At 49.9% G+C, this 22,870-nt stretch overlaps 1 protein-coding gene across 1 annotated transcript; it reads left to right on the top strand.

Annotated features, from left to right (window-relative positions):
• The first annotated feature begins 8,252 nt into the window (after positions 1-8,252).
• On the top strand, positions 8,253-17,976 carry SHH (sonic hedgehog signaling molecule). The gene is made up of 3 exons (XM_059818974.1): positions 8,253-8,561; positions 13,432-13,693; positions 17,270-17,976. Exons 1-3 carry the CDS (start codon positions 8,253-8,255, stop codon positions 17,974-17,976), a joined length of 1,278 nt encoding a protein of 425 aa, XP_059674957.1.
• The last annotated feature ends 4,894 nt before the right edge of the window (positions 17,977-22,870 follow it).

Here is a 22,870-nt window from a genome sequence, read left to right as displayed (position 1 = left end):
CGCAGTTGTGAAGGAGACATAACTGTCTAGCATGAATAGTTAATACAGTTTGTTACCCTGTAGAGTTGCTTGTTGAGTTACCCAAGGAAATCTCACCGGGGAATGGAGCAGGGCATGCTACTTTGATGCTATGAAACCATTGTGTTACCTCTCTGCTTTTATGTATGAATCTGAGGAATTGTTAACAGCACCAAGAGCAGTTTGCTCTGAGCAACACAAATGTAATGGACTTAACATCAAAGTGATGCAAAACCCACTGAAAACAACAGAAAGGCTCTGTCTGAATCCAGAGGACTTTGAATCAAGGCCTACCAGGGTCAAGTCTGCCATCCTAATAGGTTTTCTAAGGGGATCCTGTGGGAAATTGGAAAAGGATTCCAATTTCTTGAATCCAGGGATTACTGAGGTTTCAAGCTACTCCTTTTGCAAAATTATTGGTTCACCTTCAGCAGAAAGAACCCTTTCCCTGGGGAAAGATCCCTTCCAGCCCATGACACAACGGCATGGGAGCACAGAGCTTTGTGGTTGAACAAAGGACCCTTTGCACCCAGGAACCCTCCCTCCCTCTGGCCGCCCAGGAAAGATGCTTCAGAAAGCCATTTGAGGTAAAAATGATCGATGCTGCTACTGCATGCCCAGAACGAAGCTGCACTAAAGAGTTCCTTACATCATCACGTGTCAGAGGATGGTGGGGTTTAGATGCAAATCTTTCTGCAGTTACCCAGTCCTTCCATACACGAAGATTAAGCTGCTGAAATGGGCATTTTGTTACATTATTTCTGAAAACAACCCAAACACTGAAGATGATGCTGAGTGTGGCAGCCTGCTTCTAGTTTTGGCTTCACACGGATTTCACAACTGTTATTAGTGACTTGGTTTGCACGTGTTTCTACACAAAATTCAAGGCTTTAGTTTTAGCTTAGAAAGCCCCGCATGGCTTGAGATGAGTGTCCAAAAGACTTCCTGAACTGTCACACAATCCAGCTGCAGATGTGACGGATGAAAGACATCCTTCTGAGGTTTTCTGATGTTAATATAAGTAACTTCATCAGTTGACTCTGCAGAGGATTGGGCCCTTTTCCGTTCAGGAGGACATATTAGCTGATGGAGCATCCCACACGTAATTTCCTGAGCTCTCAGATCTGCTTCTTTGCTTGGAAAAGACAGGGTTTTGTCAAGCTTTCAGGAACATTTCAGAGCCCTTTTTTCCTCTATCAAGGTGTTTTAGAGGCAAAGGACATAAATGAGCAATGTGGTAGATACGGGGAGCTCTCATTTTGGTTGGGCAACAGATGAGGCATATGGGTAATTTATTGCACTATAATTGTGTTATGTGATATCGATGCTGCAGTATTAATGACTGCAAAGTGCCCAGATTGATTCAGATGGCCATTTACTGTCATTATTACAAATCTAAATAAATAAATAAGAGCAATTGAATTGATGTCTCTAAGAAGTGTTTCAAAGTCACCCGGTGACATATATGTAGGCGCTTGTGAACAGAAAGCGACTCAAACAATATCACGGACATTTTTTATTGGGGTCAGAAAGAAATAGAACAATTAAGTCATTTTCAGTCATATACAATATATTAGGAACTGTTTTAACAAGCACATTGCTAAACTGACTGGCATGAACAAAGCACTTTAAAAAGCTGGGGTGTAAATATGCCAGAAAAAAAGAAAGAAAACATGTAAACTATGCTCAAAAATAGTCTGCAAATGTAAGGAAACAAGAAAAACTAAGACAATCATGCACATACCTCTCCTGCTACCATGGCCCAGTGAATACAGTGGTTACCATGGCTGGCTCTGGCTATGAGGTGGACTTTAGAGGGCAAGCTTTGTTTCTGCTCTCTGCCCAAACAGAGAGCCTTGATCCAGTCTGTTGGTTTGTGTACTTTGGGCAAGCCAACCTCACACTGCAAGAGCCAGCAAGTTAAGTTTGAATTTATCTCATGCCTTCAGGTTTCTCTTAGCATCCCCTGTCTGGCTGTCATATCATACAGACCGAGAGATGTATTATCACTTGATATTCCAAAATATGACTCTGCACTTTTCCCCTCAAATGCAAGAGCAGTGCAAGTCAGGCAGCTAGCGTTACTTGCATTTCGCAATGCTGTTTATGTATCTGCATTTTTTTTTTTTTCTGGACAGAAAACAGTACCTTAAAATATAGATCTTGCTGAAAGGTAATTCTTCCATTAACCATTTGTGGAGAGTATTGTTATATATCAAACATCACAGGCTCTTTTTTTTTATGTTAAACTTACACACTCGTATTAGCTTCAATTATCCTCAGCAGCGAAAGCAATGAGAGCAAGCCTGTTAAAATAAATAACTTCTTCATACTCAGAGATACATCTGAGAATAGGTGAGACACCAAGACAGCCAAGTAAGAACCTGCCAGAATTGATCTGCATGGGAAAAAAAACTATTTTGGCTCTTCGTACACCCACGGCCTCTAATGATCATTGACTCAGTTGCCCAGATAAATTCCTTAGATAAACAACCAAAACCCAAATTAACATACTAACCATTAATACGCCAGTGAATAATTTTTATAACAACAACAAGAAGAAAATTATATGGTTTCTTTTGAAGGTTTATTCTTAGCAATGTTTATATGATGCAAACATCGGATCTAAGTCCCCTGCCAATGACCAGGAAAGCAAGTCAGCGTTACAACCAGGACTAAACGTTGGATAGTCTTGTACTCACGGCTGGTGCTTAAACAGCTACATTTCAATATCTCTTAATTTGATGGGTCATCAGAACCTTAAGAAATATGTGCCGTGGTTACTTCTCGCCTCCGTGCACTTGGATAAGCTCACACACACACATATACGGACACATCACAATTCAATGTACAGAGGGACAAGAAAATAACTTTCAAAGGCTTGGTTATAAAATTGCCTGCTATGAAAATGATAAAGCTCCAAAACCTGTCCATTTGGTTTGTTGCTGCTTTTTTTTTAAACCTAACACCTGCTTTCAAACTTCCACTCCTGGGGACTGCAGAAAGCTGTGTAAGCTGTGAGGAAGATGCTCGGAGGTTACTCCCAACATGGAGCTCCCCTAGTGGCTGCTTCCCTCCCACCCTCCCTGTGTGGACAGGAGCATCTCGGTTGGGATTTTCCCTAGTCACGACCAGAAGGAAGTGGCTGAAAAGGGATGCAGATCACAAACCGGGAAGGAAAAATGAAGTGGTAGTCCTTCCTAGCTGGGGCTTTAATACGGGAAAATGTTGGGTTATTCAAGGAGAAGCGAAAAGACCTGAAAGAGAAATCTAAGGGTTTCTCTACAAAATCAGGCACTATGTATTGCCCTGCTGAGGACATATGAATCCTGTTGGAAACTCTGCTTTAAAGTTTGGGTTAACAGCAAATATACACATGAAACATAGGTAACAATGTCTTATGAATCATGCTGCCTACATTATTTTTTGCGTGTGTGATGAAAGGCTTTATTGACCATATTCAAGCCAATGATGAGCATTAATCCACAACAGAGAGATATGAGAACTGCAGAATCAATGCACGCAGACACTGTTATTCTGGAAAGCAACCATTTTCTGCCTCTCCATATGCACAGAATATTTTTTTCCTGTAGCAGAAATGCGTATAGACTATTGCCAGGCTAAGGGCGTATCGAAACAGATACCAGGCTTCAGCTGCATCACTCCCTGAATTTTGCTGACAAACCAAAATGGCTGGAAAACTATGAGCTTAATTTTTCTTATCGGTGCCAGAGGTTTGGGGTTTTTGGAAGGAAATTCCAAGGAATAAGACCTGTTCTGCTTGTCACTGTAAAGGTAGAGTTGCCAGCTAGCCTGTAATTCTGAACTGAAATTTCTAAGTTGATTTTCAAGATAGATGTTGGAATACCACCAGGATAGGCAACAAGGGATGTGTAGCAATTCCTTTAAATAAAATAGTTCAACATCTTCATGAAGGAGGGTGAAGTGTATAAAAGAAACAAACAAAGCTTCAGATGAAAAGCCTGAGTCTCCTTCCATTTACACCAGCTTTACTCTAGCATAACCTCTGGTTTCACTGAAGTTCATCATGTTTTACTTCTCTGTCAATGATAGCTTCGGTCCCAAATTTCTTGGGAAACATCACAGGTGCAAAGAGGCTATGAGAATGAAGCTTTAACACTCTAAAAATGGATAATTTATTAAAAAATTGTGTATTAAGGGCGAGCACAAACAGTGGCTCTTAAGGGTAGTAAGTAATTAAGACACAGTTAAAATCTACACAAACATTTGCCTCTCCAGTTTTCTAAGGGAAACATCCTGTATTTTGGGATTCATCAACCAAAATATATTGGCACAAGAAAACTCAGGGAGGTTAAAATGGCCAATGAGCAACCGCTCTTGTGCGGTCTGAACCCTTCCCTGGCTTTATGCAGAGCAAATAGCAGGCAGCAAGTCCACATTAAAAAAAAAAAAAAAAAAAGAAGAAGAAGAAGAAGATAAATGATAACTGAGATGCTCAAATAACTTGGCCTGGGCTGGGGTGCACCCACTGCCACCCCTCCTCAGCCTGGGCCCCATGGGGATGGCCCACTGTGGCCCCATGGCCCCAAGGATGACCCCGCTGGGTGAGGGAAGCTTTGGAGCTGCCACGGGATTTGGCAGAGCCGCTGGAAGAGCCCGTACGTCAGCGAGGAAAGCTGGACCATGGGGCTGTGGTGGATGCTTGCACAAGTGCAAGAAAAATAGGGCTCCGTGGGGTCAGTGGTAGATGCTCCTGGGACTGTGGTGCTTGCTGCACCCAGGAGGACCAGGGGTCCAGATGACCCAAGGGGATCCCCACCACCCCACCAGGGCTTTGGAGCCCGACAGGGAGCCCGGCGGCAGCTCCATGAGGAACCCAGCTGTGCAGGCAGGGGTGGTGGAGCAAGTGAGTCTGCACTCGGGGGCCTTCCCCGGTACCCTCACCCTGGGCAGCCCTGAAGGGACCCTGGGGGCTGCTCCCCATGGGGGGTGGGCAGCAGCTTTGGTTGGTGGTGGCATGGGCAGAGGGGTGCGGAGGTCCCCTCAGAGGACTGGGACAGCCCCAGCCTCCCTCCCCAGGGAGCAAAAGAGCGGCCTGCAGGTTTGGGGGACAGCGAGACGCAACATCGACTTTTAGAATCCACAACCAAGGGATTAATCCCTCTGAAGAAGGCACCAGAGCCCGAGCGGTGGCTGTTGTTGTTGCTTGGTTTGGGGTTTTTGCTGTTGTTGCTGTTAAAAGGGGAGTGCGGGCAGGGATGGGTGTAGGTCGGGCACCGATGCTCCCTCCAGCAGCGCTGGGCTGGGGCGGGTGGGTGTGCGCGGCCGGCGGTGCCAGGGACAGGACTCCCGTCGGAGGGGAACGCGCTCCCGTGCCTTTACCCGCTGGTGTGAGTTTGGGGGGACTTGCTTTGGGGTCTTTTTGTTGGGTTTTTTTGGCATTGAAAGAAAAAAGAAGAAAAAGAAGAGCTTAACGTGGGTAGGAGAGGCAGGCGCATCCCGGAGGCCCGGGGAGCGGCGGGGCGGGCGGGCGGGAGCGGCGGCCCGGCTCCCCCGGCTCCCCCCGGCTCCCCCGGCTCCCCCCGGCCCCCCCCGGCCCCCCCCGGCTCCCCCCGCCCGGGTCCCGGCGGGGCCGCGGCCAGCTCCAGCCTGCGCTGAAACTGAGCAGAGCCTCCCCGCACCCCCCAGCTCTGCTTTCTTTCACATCTAATTTGATAGGAGGGTGATTTCAAGCTTCCCACAGTTACAACTTTTCTTGATTTCTCCCTTTCCCCCCCCCTCCCCGCGCATTTATTACTTGCATTTAATTAATTCCTTCTTTGCCTTTCCTTTCCTGTTAATCTTTGGGTGACTGCTTTGTACATATGGCAATCTGATAATGAGGGAGTTTGTCCTTATTCTCTATACTTCTTCATTGCGATGTCCACCCGTCTAGTGCCTGGGATATCGATCATCTTTCCTTGGGGAGGGGGACAAGGTAAGAGGGGTGATAAAAGATTTGCAGTATCCCACACCATTAAGAATAGCTCTTATTCCTTGGCACTGTTTAATCAACTGTTATATCAAGTCATGCTGTTTAAGCAACCACATCAAAAGAACATACCCTCTTTTGTATAAATTATATATTCCTTGTATCTGTCTTCTCACATGCACGCAGACGGGGAGATAAAACTTCAGTTTGTTTTTTAATAGCATGAACCAGGTATTTAGCTGTTAGACAACTTGTTTCTGCAACTAAGTTGGTTGATAAAAACCTGGAAGACAAGCTGCTGACTTTCTAACTTTTTACCCATTCCCAAGTCAAAACTCCTAAATTTAAAGTGAGGAAAGAGGAATCAATGATTCACTGAAACTCTTCAAAGAAGTATAAATAACAGAAGAAAAGTATAGGCTAAAGAAGAGGGAAGAGCCCCAGTTAGAGTCGGTGTGAGAGCTTCGGATCACTTCTTTCGGCTTTTTTCTAAAGTTTACGTAAAGAGACCACTTTGTCCCTTGAAAACCCGTGCTGCCCTGCTTGTTACAGTTTACGGATATACAACTTTTTTACCACTTACAAACTAATTTTAAAGTCCATTTTCACATGGTTTAAGTTGATTACGACTCAGCTCGATGTCACAGACGGGAAAACTCCCATATAATTGCTCGCCCCAAAGAGCTTTTTTAAAAGAGAAAAAAAAACTGAAATAAAGTTGATTTTTTTTGTTTTTCTGAGCGCGTGGACTTTGAATTACTTCAGCACGTCGTCCTGGCATTTTTTAGAACTCCTAAAAAACTCCCGAAAGTTTCTAGATCCTAGGACAAGCTGTATTTTCTTAGGAGCAAAAGTAAATGAGCTCTTTACAGGCAGAGAAGTGTTTGTTCATATGGGACCCTGCTTTTCTGTCTAACCTGCTCTATCAGCCCCATCTCTGCGATTTTGCTCGTCTCTCAACACCTTTGTCTGATTAGTTGCTTTTGGAGATCGGGATAAAGACATCACTTGCCACGCTGCATGAGATAACAATTAATTTAACATTAAACTTATCCCCTTCCCATTCACTTTGCTTGGATCGATCCCTGATAATTGTATTTGCGGATGCTTTCAACACTATGCTTTTCTTAAAAACTTAATGACACCCCGCAAGGAGGTGTAAGAGTCGAAAATGCTCCTCTTCGCCTTCGACCAAAGAAACAAAGAATATAGCCCCAGCCTGCTCGGGAGACCATCTATTTTTAATCAGTTGACTTTTCATGCACTTCTGAAGATACAACGTTATTTTAAGCTGGGCGATAGTCCTGGGTTTATTAAAAAAAAAAAAAAGAAAAAGAAAAAGAAAAAGAAAATGAAGTGCCATTTAGATCTCTCCACATCGCAGTTGTGTGATACAGAAGTCCGAGACGCTAACTTCATACAACTGCCGCCTCGCATCAGACTTACTTCTTTCTGCCTTTAAAGTAGTCATTTATCAGCTAAAAGGCGAGCGTGTTTAAAAATGTATGTCTTTAGGAGGGGGAGCAGTCTTCCTTTTCAGGGGGAAGAAACCTGTTACAAAGCCACTTAGGTGGGTGCGCTCTGAAATGGCATCCCCCCCCCCCCCCCCGGGCGTTAATATTTCCCCGATAGGTTTCTATTTGCACGGCTCCCCGATAATTCGGCACTTTATTTAACCGCAACTGCCCTTAGAAACTTGACTTGCACTGAGGCAGCCTGCTAATCTTATTTATTATTTTTTTTCCTCTTTCACAGAGGCATCTGTTCCTCTTGCTGACAAATGTACCATTCTGCCAAGAAAGTTTTTGAAAAAAAAAAAAAAAAAAACCCAGCGTGTAATTGATGTTATCCCAAGAAAGCGCGATCTCCACCCCTCTCAGCTCCAAGCCCTTCAGGTAAAAGGAAAAAAAAAAAAAATCTTTCAAGAATTTGTTGCCTTTTTGAGGGTTAAAACATCAGAAGACAAGCTTGTCTCGCCTTGGCCAATCAGCTCTCGGCCCTGGCAGCTATAATATAGAACTAAAGGCAGACTCCTCTCACAAGCGTCTTGCTTTGCTACCATTAAATTCAGACCCTTTTTTTGTCTCTCGATTGCTGTCTCCCGACCAAACTCCGATGTGTTCCGTTATCAGCGACCTAAAGCCTGCCATTCCAGCACCTGTCTTGCTAGGGATCGGTGGATAGTATACGATTCAGAAAGCAGACAAGGACATAGGAGGAGAGAGAGCTCTAGAGAGACAGCCAGGGATAGGCACAGAGAGCTTTGAAGTAATTGGATTCAATGGACGAAATGCTGCTGTTGACAAGAATTCTCTTGGTGGGCTTCATCTGCGCTCTTTTAGTCTCCTCTGGGCTGACTTGTGGACCAGGCAGGGGCATTGGAAAAAGGAGACACCCCAAAAAGCTGACCCCTTTAGCCTATAAGCAGTTTATTCCCAATGTGGCAGAGAAGACCCTAGGGGCCAGTGGAAGATATGAAGGGAAGATCACAAGAAACTCCGAGAGATTTAAAGAACTAACCCCAAATTACAACCCTGACATTATTTTTAAGGATGAAGAGAACACGGGAGCTGACAGACTGATGACTCAGGTAGAGCCACAGAGATACCTGTATTTGTGTTTGTTAACCTCTCTGAGCAATCCTAAAGGACGCATCTGTCTTAGTATTTTTGAAAGCCCCCCCTTTCCCTCTCCCCCTCCTCCCCCCGCCCCTCCAAACTCGGCTAGTTTCCCCCATTGAATGTAAATACCATCTATCCAGACAAGTTAGCAGGGGCTGGAGCTGGAGCTGTCTAGATATTTGGTGGGGGAATCTGTGTGATACTTACAGTCATGAGCGTGCCATGGCGTTCCCTGTAACTTGGTTAGAGATTGCTGTTTGCATTTGTCCCCAAGGATGCACTTTGATCAAACGAATTGCATACAGCTCAGAGGACCCCAAGTGTATAGTGACCGCCAGGCCACTCACTCATTATTACAAACGCAGTCCTCGGTTGCTACGCCTGCTGACTTGATTTTTTTAGAGAGATTTTATTTCATTCCTTTCTTTTTTTCTTTTTTTGCTTCATTTCATTTTAGCCTTCATTATTATTATTTTTTTCCTCGCGAGCGTATTCTAAATTTAGTAGGCATGCAGTCGTGCACTCACAAAAGGCAGCTGAAGCCGGATCGACCATTCCTCTCCTGATTCCGTATTATATAGCTCGTATTGCAATACCATCATTTGCAATTGTGCCCATCAGAGCGTAAATATATTGATATTTCTTTAAGGATGCTCGCCACCAATGCTCTGGTACTTCATAGGGGAGGGACTTGCAACTTATCGGCATTGCATCACCTTCTCTTTTAAAAAATCTGATGGCACAAGGTTTACAACTGGGTAAATATTGGATCTCGGGTGGAATCAGATTGCGGAACCATTTTATGCAAAAAAAAAAAAAAGAAAAAAGAAAAAAGAAAAAAAGGAGAGAGAACCTCTCCGAGAGTCACCTCGTAATTATTATTCACGCTCAAGAGAGAGCTCGGTGAAGTCAATTGCTCTGCCAATCCCGGAGTTTCTGAAACTACATGCAATCTAGACACTGGAAATGGGTTTCCTCCAAATATAGGTCAACAGCGCTTTTTTAATATTAATACATTTAAGCCCCACCTTCAGTGCGAGAAGAGGACTCGCCTGGAAGGACTAGGCGGGGAGTGGACGCGGGGAAGGGGGGGTGGGGGGTGGAATTTCCCAAACTCTCCCCGTTCCTCGGCCTGATTTTCCGCACGTTTGCCGGGTCTCCCGGGGCGAGGGACCGGCGGCCGCCACCATCTCCTCCCGACCACCTTAAATCGCACCGTACCTCCGAGCGCGGCGGCGCGCCTCTGCCCGGCCGCCGCCGCCCGCTGCCCGCCGCTGCCCCGCGCAGGGCTGCGGAGCGGAGCGGAGCGGAGCGGAGCGGGCGTCGGTCCCCCGCTCGGGCGCGGCGCGGTCCGCGCCCCGCTGCGCACCCGCGGTCCTCCGCCCTGGCCGCCTCCGGTGCGAGGCGTGCGGCGAGTCAGCCGCATCTCCCGCATTTTCAGCTCCACTGACTCCCCCGGCGAATCGATCGCGCGGCTCGGGTTTCACCCTTCCCTCCGCAGCCCGGCGGCGGCGGCGGCTCCGCGGGGGACGGGCTCCCGCCGGGGCACGGCGCATCCCTCCCTGCGCGGCTGCGCCGGGGCGTGAGCGGCGCGGCGGGGCGAGGGGGGAGCCGGCAGCCGGTCGGGAGAGGTGGGCTGCGGGCCGGGGGCGGCGTGCGGGCTGACCCCGGCCCCGCCGCTCTCCCGGGGCACGCCGCGCCGGCTACGCGGCTGGCCGCTCTCGCTGCATTAGCTGGCAGCGTCTGAACTCCTGACCTTCTGTCAACTTCCCTCAGACGAACGAAACGAAAACAAATACTTTTTTTTTTTTTTTCTTTCTCCTTCAGTGCTTATTCCCGTGCCTTAGACACAAAGGGGGGAGGTGGGCTGGGGGCGGCGGGGACGGGGAGGCCGCAACGCCGGGTACCCGGCGGCGAAGAGGGGAGCGAGCAGGGGAGCGAGCCGGGCTCCGGCACCCCTCGGCGAGGCAGGGAGCGGGGAAGCGGAGCGGGGCTGGGGAGGGGCCGGAGGGGCTGCCCTTGCCCACCCTGCCCCGGGCACGGCCGGGTCCGCAGCGCCCCGAGGTGCCGTCCTGCCGCCGGCCTCCCTGCCTCGCTTTTCTCTCCTTCCCTCTCGCTCTCCCTCGCTTTTCTCTCCTTCCCTCTCTCCCTCGCTTTTCTCTCCTTCCCTCTCTCCCTCGGCCAGCAACCTCTCGTTAAATCGCAGCCCTTAACCGCCTGCTTCGCGAGCCCCTCAACCATGGAGAGATCTTCCCTGAGTAGAATCGTTAAACTTGCAGAATAGTTGCCGAATGCATTAGCCGCTAGTTAATATTAACTCCAGAAGGGGAGGGGGGGAAACGCAAACAGAGGTGGGTAAGTCAGGTTCTCAACTTTGCAGGTGACAACAGCAGTTTGCTGAAGGCTCCCCCCTTCCTCCTCTCCCTCCCCCCCACCCCAGCCATTGGCTGGATCCGGGGGAGAGATAAGGAGGCCAGGTCAGTATGATAAAGCTGGAATTTGTATGAAATAAAATAGCGATCTCGTGTAACGCAGGCACACAACCGGTGCGTGATGTGAGGAATTTAGAGATCAACTTGGCATTTAGGAAGCCCACCAGGTTGTTTACACTGACAGGTACCTGTTAAGTGTTTCCTTCAAGCAATTCATTTGTGAAGAGATTAGGAGCTGGCAGGAGAGGGCTTGTTGAACAACTTTGCCTCCACACAAAGCGTTAGTGGAGGCAGCCCTGCTGAGCTTCACGGTGGCTGAACAGAATTGGGCTTGATTTGTGGCACACGACCCAATGAATTAATAAATAGTCTGGGCTTCACGGCTTTTGACTCTGACAATCCCGCTCAGGCAGTATAAAAGGGGGGAAAGCCCTTTAGGAGGTCGTTTCTTCTTCTTTATTTCGCCTGAAGCCGGGAGCTGGTGCTGGCAGGGCCGGAGAGGCAGGAGCCCCTCGGCGCTGCCCGCCCCGCTGCCCGCACCGCCGCCCGCCCCTCCGCGCCCGCTGCCTCCCGTGCGCAGCGGCGGGGCAAGACATCGCCGTGTCGCGCAGGGCTGTCGCCTTATCAGCAGCTGAGACGTTTGATCCTTCGCCCCCCTGGCCCTGTAAACCGGCGGAGGAGCGTATCCATCCTCTCGGGTGTGCGAGGGAGGGGGGGGGGGGGGAATCAAACCCGGCTTCCTTGTGCTGCTGCGCTTTGCTGCCGGGAGCGGTGCCGAAACCCCAACACCCGGCTCTTTCCGTAGAACGGTAGGCCAGAGAGTCCAAAGTGAGCTCACGATTGCGTTTTATATCTCTCGGGGACCTGTGTATTGCCGGAATTGCTTTTTATGGCTGTTGATAGACACACGGGAACTTTCTTGCTGAGCGAACTTGTCACGTCCCTAAAAGTAGCGTCGCCGGGATGATGGAGGGGCTATGCCTTTCCGGGAGCTATGAAGGAGGCCTTTGCGGTCTGTTACCGGCCGTGCTGGGAGAGCACTTGGGAGAATGGTCCTGCCGAAGGCCAAGCATCCCAGTCAGGCCAGCAAAAGTGAGGGAAGAGCAGCTTACTGCATCCCAGCGTGGCTTTAATCCATCCACGTCGATATTTGCATCAAGCGACCCACACCTTGTATATCCACGAGTTATTTTCCTCTCAAAAAAGGGGGAAAAAAGTTGGCAACGTGTGTGTTTCTAACTCTGTACCTTTAGTCAAGCACTTTTCACTGCTGTCCGTGCTGAGTTCCTGTTTCTGGGGGGCTGCCGGTCCTTTTCCTGTACCGTCGGTTTGTTTATCCCCCGCCCTTGGCTAAAATAGGAATCCTCCCCCCCAGACTTTCAGGGTTTCATTTAGAGCTTACCCCCCTCCACCGCTGCAGCCCCCCTTCCCCTCCCTCCCCACCATCCCGTCCCCCTCATTCGCTCGGTGCCCTCAGGCCCCCGGTGCTGCAGGGCCCGGGTCAGCCCCGGGGAAGGCCGGCGGCTCCGGAGGGGCGATGGAAAACCCTGTAGTGCTTGTCCACGGAGTTGGAAAAGGTTTCACTCCACACAAAGGGTCTCCTAGCTTGCATAGCATCCCTGCTTCGTTTAACTTCCCTCCTCGGCCCTCCCTTGCTTTTCATCTTCCCACTAAGAGCTATATTATTGTATGGATTTGCTCGGCTTTGTAGGCGAGCGCGGATGTATGTTTGAAGCTGAGTGAATGCTCCCAGCCCATGCTGCTTTGAGGGCTCTAATGAGTGATGGACGAAGGGAGAGAGAAAAAAAAAACCCAACCACCCCTCCCTCCAGCACATAAAGGCTGTTAACATGTATTGAGACCCCTTTCAACACAGAATTAAGCTGAAAAGACCCGGAGAGACATTCCGGGGGGGAATCCGTGACTCCGAGACACATGGCGAGTGTTTGTTCTCGGCAGAAACTTCGCTCTCGGGAAGGGGACAGGGCACTTAGCGGCAGGAATTTGCTCCGTGCAGGTGGCTTTCAACCGGCACACTCACACCCCAGCGCCGGTGGTGGGGCGGGGGGTCCCGCTGCCCCTGCGGCAGGTGCCGGGGGAGGGGGCGGCTTCGCCCCGGCGGGTCTTCGCGGTGTTTCACCCCCTCTTCCTCCCGTGTCCCCAAGTTTCATCCTCCTCACCTGCTTCCCGTCCCTCCCTGGCAGCGGGGGAGAGGATGCTCAGCCCGGGCTCGGCCCATCCTGCGGCGCGTTTTGCGGGGGGGTGGAGGACGACTGCCGCTGATTTGGCCGGGGAGGGAGGGCAGGATGCGGCCCTGGGGGGATGGATGGTGAAGGGGGGGTCTGCTCCTCGCTGCAGCAGTGCCCCCCCGCAACGCGCCCTTCCCCGTATGCCCGTATTCCCGCAGCGCTGCAAGGACAAGCTGAACGCCTTGGCGATCTCGGTGATGAACCAGTGGCCCGGGGTGAAGCTGCGGGTGACCGAGGGCTGGGACGAGGACGGCCACCACTCCGAGGAGTCCCTGCACTACGAGGGCCGCGCCGTGGACATCACCACCTCGGACCGGGACCGCAGCAAGTACGGCATGCTGGCCCGCCTGGCCGTCGAGGCCGGCTTCGACTGGGTCTACTACGAGTCCAAAGCGCACATCCACTGCTCCGTCAAAGCAGGTAAGGCGGGCAGCCTGCCCAGGGACACGTCGGGGTGGGGGGACACACCCCCGGGCCACGGCTCAGCCCCCCAGAGCCTTCTCCGCCCTGCCCGGTGCCGCCCGGGCTCCCTCCTACCCGTCCCCGCAGGGTCCCCATCAGCCCTGCCCGCCCCGTCGAGGCTCCTCCGGGGATGCCGAGCGGAGCCCCCGAGGGCGCAGCCTCTTAGTGATCCCGCCGGCGCAGGGGTGGCGAAAGGAAGGAGAGCGGGAAAAGAAAGGGGGAAGAAAGAAAAAAAAAAAAGCCCAGCCAGCTGTAGCACTTTTTGACAGCGTTTTATTGGGGTGATTTGCTTGCCCAGCCTTCCCACGAGCGCTGCGCCGCGGCCACACACCCTTCTCCTCCCCCCGTGGGGTCTGATGCTTTCCCCGTCCGAAGAGCGTGTTCAACACAAGCACTAGTGGCCGTCTCCAGCCGCCCCGCTGGCTGCACGCCTTACTCGCGATCGCTAATCTCCGAGTGGGAGCCGGCCAGGAAAATAAATAAGTAACGTGGTCCCCTGCCTTCTGCAGGGGTAGCCGCTAGGAAATTCCCAGATAGGGATACACATACATATAATTTTTTTCCCTCCCCTCCCCTGTGCTTACAACGCCACACGCTGTCTCAACCCGGGAACAGCTCGCAAGAAAACCCCGACTCGCCGAGTTCATTTTCTTAACACTTGACGCTTTTTTAGGGAGCAAAACAGTTGGCAAGTGCCAGCCGCTCCCCCCCCCCCGCCCTGCCTCCTCCCTCCACCCAGCTGCATGGCAGCTAAAGCGCTTTCTAATAGCATCCTCTAGCCCAGCAGCCCGCTGGAAGTGTCAAGAAACACTTGGTTGCAAAAGAAAATAATGAGCTTTCTTTAAATATAGCCGTTTGCTTCGAAACCAGCAGCCCCATGGCAGGGAAACTGGCCTGGCCTCGCCATGCCTGTCTGCAAGAGGGGTTCATCCCCCCACTCCAGCCCGAAGCTCCCCAGGGGCTGAGCCGAGGTAGCACCTCTCCCGGCCTGCTCAGGCTTTGTCCTGAGCGCCTGCTGCCGCTTTTGTTCAGCTCCCCGGTCCTTTCTAGCCAAAAAGAGGCCCTGCAAAGCTATCAGCTGTGCGGTGATATGAAACATCCCTTTCAATAGCGAAGATGGGCTTTATAGCGCAAGGTGTCCGATTGTGGCGCGCAATGACCTTAGCCCAAGCGCACCCCTTAATCCACCCCCACGGGTATTTCATAGGAGAGGAGTAACCCCAAGCTGCTCATTGAGATTCGGCACACACGGACTCGGGGGCAACATTTAGAGGGTGTCAGGCAGGGTCGTGTGACTGTACCAGGCGGGCTGCAAGGGAGCAGGCTTGAATTCCACCCGCTCAGCCTGATTTCAAACTGTCCAAACCTCATTTCATGACAGAGCATCTTATGAGAAGATTAAACCGCATAATGCCAGGCAGGAAGATTCTTTATCTAGATCTCTGTTTGCAAAAAGTATGATCCCAGAGACTGGAATGCAAAGAAGAGTTCCCCCAAGGCCTGAATTATTGTCACCAGGACAGAGGAGGGAGAGGCAGGGGTGGTAAAAGGGACATTGATAATGCGCTACAGCAAGTATTTAGAGCAAGCTTCTACATTTAAAATTCAAATACAGATCTTGAGTGCCTTGGAAAAGTGGCTCTGCTGTGCAAATAGTGCTTGGAAGGTCCTGGGTTTTTTGGAGAGTATGTGTGTGAATTGGCACATAGGGTTTCTGCACCTGAACAAATAGGGAGGGAGAGAAAAGGGGGGGAAGAAGCTGGGAAAAAAATGGAAGTGTCCTCTCTTCCAAGAGTGTCTGCATTTATTACATGAATCAGAATGACAATGCTGATCCTTTATTGGATTTTAATTAGAGAACCCAAACAAGCACTGCTCAAAGAAGCAGATTTTCACACCTCTGCCAATTCACTGGCATGTTTGTAGAGCTGCTACACTACTAGATCTATTCATCAAGTCCCTGAATATGCAAACAAAGCTCTAGCCAGACCTTTACCGCCGGCTTGTAGGAAGGTGTAGTTTGCTAGCGGAGGGCTCCACATAAAGCACATAGCTTGTTTGTTGCCATGTCCTCCCTGAAGAGGCCTTGGAGATCTCGCTGCTTCATTTCTGAAGGAGAAGTGATAAAGTCGTTAGCAAATCAATAACGGTCTAATTTTCGCCCTTCCTGTCCTTCCTGAGAAAGTCATTAGGAGACACTCCAAGGATTTATTTAAATCATAAGAGCTTCAGTACCAGCCACAGAGGCAAAATACAAAATCTGGCTGCCTTTAGGAGATAAATCTCCGGGACTCTAAACTGGCATAGGGAGTAACTGGGAGAAAGCAGGGAAAGGCAAGGGAGGGATGAGGAATGTCAACAGATGTAGCAAAGACACTTGCTACCGTGACGTACTGTGGGCTACTACCCAACATATAGAAAATCAGAGCTTTTAGGAACACTGCAGAGTCCCTCGGTTAAGTAAGAGACCAGCCTGGAACAGGGCAGAGCTCCTCTCCCACCGCCCCGCACATGGCTGAGCTTCCAGAAAGGGATGTGCAAGAGAAACTTTCTTTAAACCTGTGATTGCTCCTCTCGGTAGCACTGGAAAGCAGCAGCAGTTGACAACAGCATTTAGTGTCTAAACTCTGAGTAACTCCAAGAGCTGGAGGAGGTGAAGGAGGGATGTGCGTGGGTCTGGCACAGGCGTGGGGCTGCCCGGGGATCACATGCCCTGGGCCAGGGAACAGCATCCTTCTTCCAGTGGGGTGGGAGAGGCGAGGGAGATGCTTTCTTTTGGAAAGAGGAGTGAACTGGAGTGCTGGGGATGCCAGGCAGGGGTGTTACCGGGGGGTGACGTGTGTCCCAGCAGCCACCGTGCCGAGCAGGAGGGCAGCGAGGGCTGGGGGGCAGCACGGGGTCATGCACAGGCCAATGGAGGGGGCTCGGGTAATCCAGGCTGTTGCTTTCCAGTGAGGTGATGGGCAAATTCATGTACTCCTCAGGGCAAAGCCTCCTCCTGCTCTCTGCTGTTTGCTGCCCTAGATGGGCTCCTTGAGTAAGAGCTGCGTGGGGACCCCGAGCATTGAGAGCATGGATACTCACTTAGAGGAGAAACCTTATGCCAGTAAAACCATCTGGCTTTGAAAGCCTGCGAATTATCTGGCATCAGGTGTCGGTGCAGGACAAACAGTAGCCATGTGGGAAGCTCTTCCAGAAACGATTTGTTCTGGAAGAGCTTTCTCAGTGGAAATATTTTGGCCCATTTCCTTAATGAGAAAAACCACCCTTGTAACTCCTAACCCAGAGGGAGATGCACCGGCTCAAATCTGGCAGGAAGGGGACTCTCACTTGACCTGCTGAGTGCAAACAGGGCATGTTCGTAGATGAGGACGGAGGAATTTTGGAGGGGAGAGAGGCTGCATCCTGTACCGGTGCCTCTTGGGTGGGTTGGGGTGGCTGGGGAAGTGGCATGCCCCCTCATGCCCTCGTGCCCTCATGCCCTGGCCCGGAGGGTGCCTCCTCTAACCCCACTGTGCCTCTCTCCTTGCACAGAAAACTCGGTGGCAGCCAAATCGGGGGGCTGCTTCCCTGGCTCGGCCACGGTGCACCTGGAGCAAGGCGGCACCAAGCTGGTGAAGGACCTGAGCCCCGGGGACCGGGTGCTGGTGGCTGATGCGGAGGGACGGCTGCTGTACAGCGACTTCCTCGCCTTCCTCGACCGGGAGGACGGCTCCCACAAGCTCTTCTACGTCATCGAGACGCGGCAGCCCCGGGCCCGGCTGCTGCTCACGGCCGCCCACCTCCTCTTCGTTGCCCCCCAACACAACCAGTCGCAGGAGGGGACCCCCAGCAGCCGGGCGCTCTTCGCCAGCCGTGTACGGCCAGGCCAACGGGTCTATGTGTTGGGCGAGGGCGGGCGGCAGCTCCTGCCAGCGGCCGTACACAGCGTCTCGCTGCGGGAGGAGGCTTCTGGGGCGTACGCCCCGCTCACCGCCCAGGGCACCATCCTCATCAACCGAGTGCTGGCCTCCTGCTACGCCGTCATCGAGGAGCACAGCTGGGCGCACTGGGCGTTCGCTCCCTTCCGCCTGCTCCAGGGGATTCTGGCCGCCCTCTGCCCCTCCAGCGGGGGGGCCCCGGTGGGTGCCCCTGCCACCCCTGGCATCCACTGGTACTCTCGCCTCCTTTACCGCATCGGCAGCTGGGTGCTGGATAGTGACTCTCTGCACCCACTGGGCATGGTGGTGCCGTCCAGCTGAGAGCATCGTGCGCTGCCCCGGCCGCCCGCCAGCTTCGGAGGGAGAGGCAGAGACACAGAGAGAGAGAGAGAGAGAGAAAGGAGAAAAAAAGGAAAAAAAAAAAAAAAAAAGAGAAAAGAAAAACCTGAAAGAAAAAAAAAGGAAAAAAAATTACATATTTTTAAAAGAGAGCACGGATTAAGACTTAAAAATAATAATAATAAAATAATAATAATTAAGTAGGACAGTCCAAAGTAGACTTTAAGGGAAACAAAGACCCCGGGAAGTTCTGTTCTGTTTAGTTTATAAATATATATATATTTTTATTTGTTCTTTTGTTTTGTTGTTTTGTTTGTTGGTTGTTTGTTTTTTTTTTTTTGCTCCTCTCCTGGATATTTATTTCTTTGGTATTTTGAATAGATGTTTTAAATGATATGAACCGGACCTTCAAGAGCCTTAAATAGTTTCTTTGATAATTTATTATCATGTGAACTGTACTCACAGGGGAAAAAATTATTTTGTGAGGCCAAGCAAAACTGCGCAGAGTCTATTTTTCTACGTCACGTGTGTCCTGACTTTCAGAAAGCAAAATTCTGTACTTTCCCATCTCTCCATTACATTGCTCCTTCACTTCAGCAATTCTGAAAACAAGCAAACAAACACACAAAAAAAGACAAACTTCATGGGGGTCCGTAAATTATATTTTTATACACAGAATTGTAAATTAGATTTTTTTGAGAGATCAATACTTAACTGAATCACATTTCGTTTTTTGAAATAGTGTAAAATATGAGAATATATTATTTTAATTTAAATAGTTTCAAATGTAACGTCATTTCCTGTATTGTTTCCATGTTTTGCTTTGTAAAAACACCATTTGGCCACGTTCATGGAAGTCAAGACTGTTACACAAACTTTTTATTTGCAAAAACCGTAAGAAACTTTGTTATTTTTAACTTCAAAAAAAATTTATTAGAAAATAATATTTTTTAAAAAGCGCACATGGCGGCAATTCTGTGACGATGGAGACGGTAGTTTGTACAGAGGGGAGAAAAGGATGTTTTGCATTAATAAATTGAGAAATAACTGCTGTAAATTTACTAAAATGTATTTTTGAATATTTTGTAATAGTTTTAATAGTTTTATAGAAATAAAATGTGCCATGCACAGTCTGGTTAGTATATAATAACTAAGAGTTCCTGGTGCATCCCATTTTTTTTTTTCCTTTTTGCTTATTGGTTTAGGAAACGTGATGCCTAAAGGACTGCCCGTTATTTTATTTAGATGTGTTGCTTATTACTTTTAATTTTGGTACTTTAATTAAGGAAACAAATCCATCACATCTGCGCGTAACCTGGAATCTCTTGTACTAACAGCAGAACCTCACTTATTCGCACGAGCGACTGGGAGAGGCGGTTTCCCTTCGCCAGAGCCCCAGCTCCCCGTCCGCGCTCAGGCGATGCTCCCCTCTTCCAGCTCCAGCCCTGGCTCCGTGTCCACCTCCTGGTCTGGTCCAGAGACCGCAGACGGCTCTTAAAATTGATTTCTGAGGGCGTTAAACCAAGTTTGCCCTTTGAAGCATGTTAATCTGAAGGCAGGCCACTGCCTTCACTTTGTGGCGGCACCAGGATTTTAATCTGCTTTAATTTGGGTGCCCAGAAGATGGAAGTTTGGGGGAGAGACAGTGACTTTGGCGAATTAACCGGTATTTATGTGGCTGATGCTGGAAGAAGGAGATGGCCACCAGATTTCACCGGCCACCTTGCCTGAGTAACAATGTGGGGCTTGGGGCCACCAAGAAAAGAACAAAACACCCTTTGCACCAAAACAAAAAAAAAGGGATAAAAAATGTGTTCATTTATTCTGAGAGACGTTCCTTAGCTGTAACGCATCGAAGTCCGTCCCGAGCCATTGATGGGTGAATGTATTGGATAAGTGTTTTAGGAGCCAAGTGGTGGGGCCAGTGCTGCATCCTCTGCCTGGTCCCAGCCCCAAGCCCTGCCGAGGGGCTCGTCCTTGACGAGTGCCGATGAGTGAGGTTCTGCTGCGCCGCGTGCTCCTCCCCAGGTGGTTTCCAGGATCCCTTTAAAAATTTTGCAAAACATTGTGTGTGCCTGTGTGTGCGCATCTGCGACAGGACCGTGCCGGAAGGGAGCTTTCCTTGAATGTCTTCTCACCTTTTCTTCGGTTTCCATTACTCGCCGGTCGAGGATGTTCATCCATCTGGCAGCCTTTTGCTCCAGAGACGCAGCCACATCCTCCACTGGGATGGACGGCAGCTCCAGGTGGCCTCCCAGGACGTCCCTGACTGGGGCCACCCCCAGAGAGCGTAGACCATGCTCTTCCATGCTGAAAGCCTGAGAGCTTCCGGAGTGGTGCCAGGAGCTGGTGGCCGAGCCCCAGGCATGAGCACCCCCGTGTCAAGCCCTAACAGATGGATATGGTCTCTCCTTCCCAGCAGCTTCTAGTCCAGGGCCACTTCCACCCTCCAAAGCTCAGACATGGCTGGGGTGGTGAGACTTCGGTGCGACCACCGGCGTGCTGCAGTGCCCATGTGGACCACCGGGATAGGAACCAAGCCACCCTAATGCCCACATGGTGTGGGGCATCGCGAGGGACTGCGGACGGCCTGGTGGGTGCCGGGGACCTGCTACCTGCCCCGGCTTGGACTCTGCCGCCTCCATGTCTTTGGGGTCTGCTGGTGCATTGGGGGCTGCAAACACAGCTCATTTGGGGCATGTAAAAATGTGATCGTGGAACAAATGAGTCTCTGCTGTAAAAGTCTGGCCTTTGTATGGCGGCGTCTGGGCATCTGAGCTCTCTTACCCCTACCTCTGAACAGCGGCTGGCATTTTGTAAAGCCTTTACAATCAAAAACCAACCGTGTTGGAGCCCACCTTCTCCAGAGGTCAGGTGGTGGAGTTGCTTAGGGATGTCAGTGATCAAACTTAAAGCCGTTGGGTTGGGGGCTTCGGTCTAAATCCTAACTGAGATGAAAAAGACCCGTTAGACCAGAGCCCACACTTGTGTCAGGGCAGGGTACGTGCCGCGGTAGGGACCATATCAGACATTGCCGCATTTAATCTTCACCTAAAGGCTGAGATGAGCTCAGAGCTTTGGGGTGTGAGAGAAGCTAAGATGCTGTCTTATGCTAGGATCAACCTGTTTCACCAAGCAAAGAAATGCTGTGCCGTGTTCTCCATCGCACGTATTTCAAGTGACTGTATGCCTCTCTCTCACCGTATATTTATTACATCTCTTGCTTCAGCGCCTCACGTCCGGATCACCCCTCCGTGGTATGCATTAGAAGTGCTTCATTAGATGGACCGATCCAACCTATAGCTACAGCTCTCGTATGAAGGATGTACTGTCATAACATTGTGCAAAACGTCTAGGAGATGTCACCGTCTGTTTTCAGGGTCCAAGTATGGCAATAGTTTGTATAAAATGTACACATAGTGGTGGCTACAGAATAGTTTATGACTAAATACATATCTATTACTGTTAAAATAATGTTTAAGAATGTACTTGAAGCTATTATCCTTGTGCTCTGTTGTCTGACTAATTAAAGAAATTACAGAGACTTCCTGAAATGTCTGTTATGTGACGGCATTCCTATCGCACACTCGCAGCTCTGCGGTTTTTCCTCTGGTGACATTGAAACAAGGGGTGGGGAGCCCGGCGCCCGGTCCTGTGGGATTTGGCACGAGACCCTTCCAACACGGCAGGAATTGTGCCCATGCCACTTCACGTGGTGGTGGCAACCTCCCTCTTCTCCCACCTAGAGCCACGTAGACAGTCTAACATTTACCTGTGAAATACCGCATGGATCTGCAAAGCCAACTCATTTGGCTGGGTTTTGTGGGGAGACAGAGATCCCCCGAAGGTCAGCCCATCAGCAGCTGCCTGTCCTCCCTAGCCTCCTCCATCCAAGCCAATGTGAGAAGTGACCCTAATGAGATTGGGGCTAGTTCGTGTTTATCTGACTGGTCTTTCACGCAGTGCCCCGGTGCTCAGAAGCCACGTAAACCAACCGAAGGAAAGCTTGGATGCGCCAGTGAAAAAGGGTCACATCCACAGTTCGATTAAAATCCAAGCCAAGCACTGGAGTAAACCAGGTCTTTCACAGCCTGGTAGCTGTGCCGTGCCGCGGCCAGAAGCTCTTTGTGCCCTCACATATGAAAGTTTGCTTAGCTGTATCTTTTTATATATATACGCACATATATGTAAACATATATAATATTATTCTCCCTATATTAAGAGCTCAGCATATCCTACTGGGCTATAAATACGTTTACATTGGCCCTCCCGAGCATTTCACATCACGCCGAGGTTGAGCAGGCGATGTAAATCAGGCCAGCTGGGTGATAATTGGGCAGCAGTTTTGCAACTCCAGTACGACATCTATTTCAATCACAGGGGGAAGGAAATCAGAAAGAGCATTTTATTTTACTCATTACTGCAAGCCATAAGGGAGCACTAGATTTCCCAAGCTTTTGAAATTCTTTCTTCAGCAGTTTCTGCCTTAAAACTAGTGCAAACTTTACCCCCCCCAAAAGGTCAATTTTCCACATACAGAACATTTCAGACTCTTCAACGGAGCGGTGTTAATGCGATCCTTGGTCTACGCAGCCTAAAAGGGAAAAAAACCTCTTTAAAAAGTGCATCTTTACAAGCGATGGGATTGTGTCAGATTTTGATGGGAGCAGGATGAGGCCCGCAGGCACTGTTTATGCCAAGATTGTTAAATATAATTTTTAATATTTTAGGCTTACGTATTTAAATAATTTTGGTTTTCAGTACTGAAAAGAAGCGAGCAAATCCAGGAAATATGAGTTTAATAATCCTGTCCTGGTTCCAAAAAAAATCAAGAGCGGCATCCAGAGATGATCTGGGTGCACAGGGAATTATGTTG

This window comes from Gavia stellata, chromosome 6 (genome assembly GCF_030936135.1).
Source record: "Gavia stellata isolate bGavSte3 chromosome 6, bGavSte3.hap2, whole genome shotgun sequence".
Taxonomy (NCBI): domain Eukaryota; kingdom Metazoa; phylum Chordata; class Aves; order Gaviiformes; family Gaviidae; genus Gavia; species Gavia stellata.
Note: the sequence above shows the minus strand (reverse complement) of the source record. Positions and strands in the feature narration are given on the sequence as shown.

Bases quoted from the DNA above. Each gene is read 5' to 3' on its own strand.
- SHH (XM_059818974.1), top strand. From the start codon at position 8,253: ATGGACGAAATGCTGCTGTTGACAAGAATTCTCTTGGTGGGCTTCATC. The intron at 8,562-13,431 runs GTAGAGCCACAG...GTATTCCCGCAG, and splicing joins CTGACAGACTGATGACTCAG to CGCTGCAAGGACAAGCTGAA. The intron at 13,694-17,269 runs GTAAGGCGGGCA...CTCCTTGCACAG, and splicing joins CCACTGCTCCGTCAAAGCAG to AAAACTCGGTGGCAGCCAAA.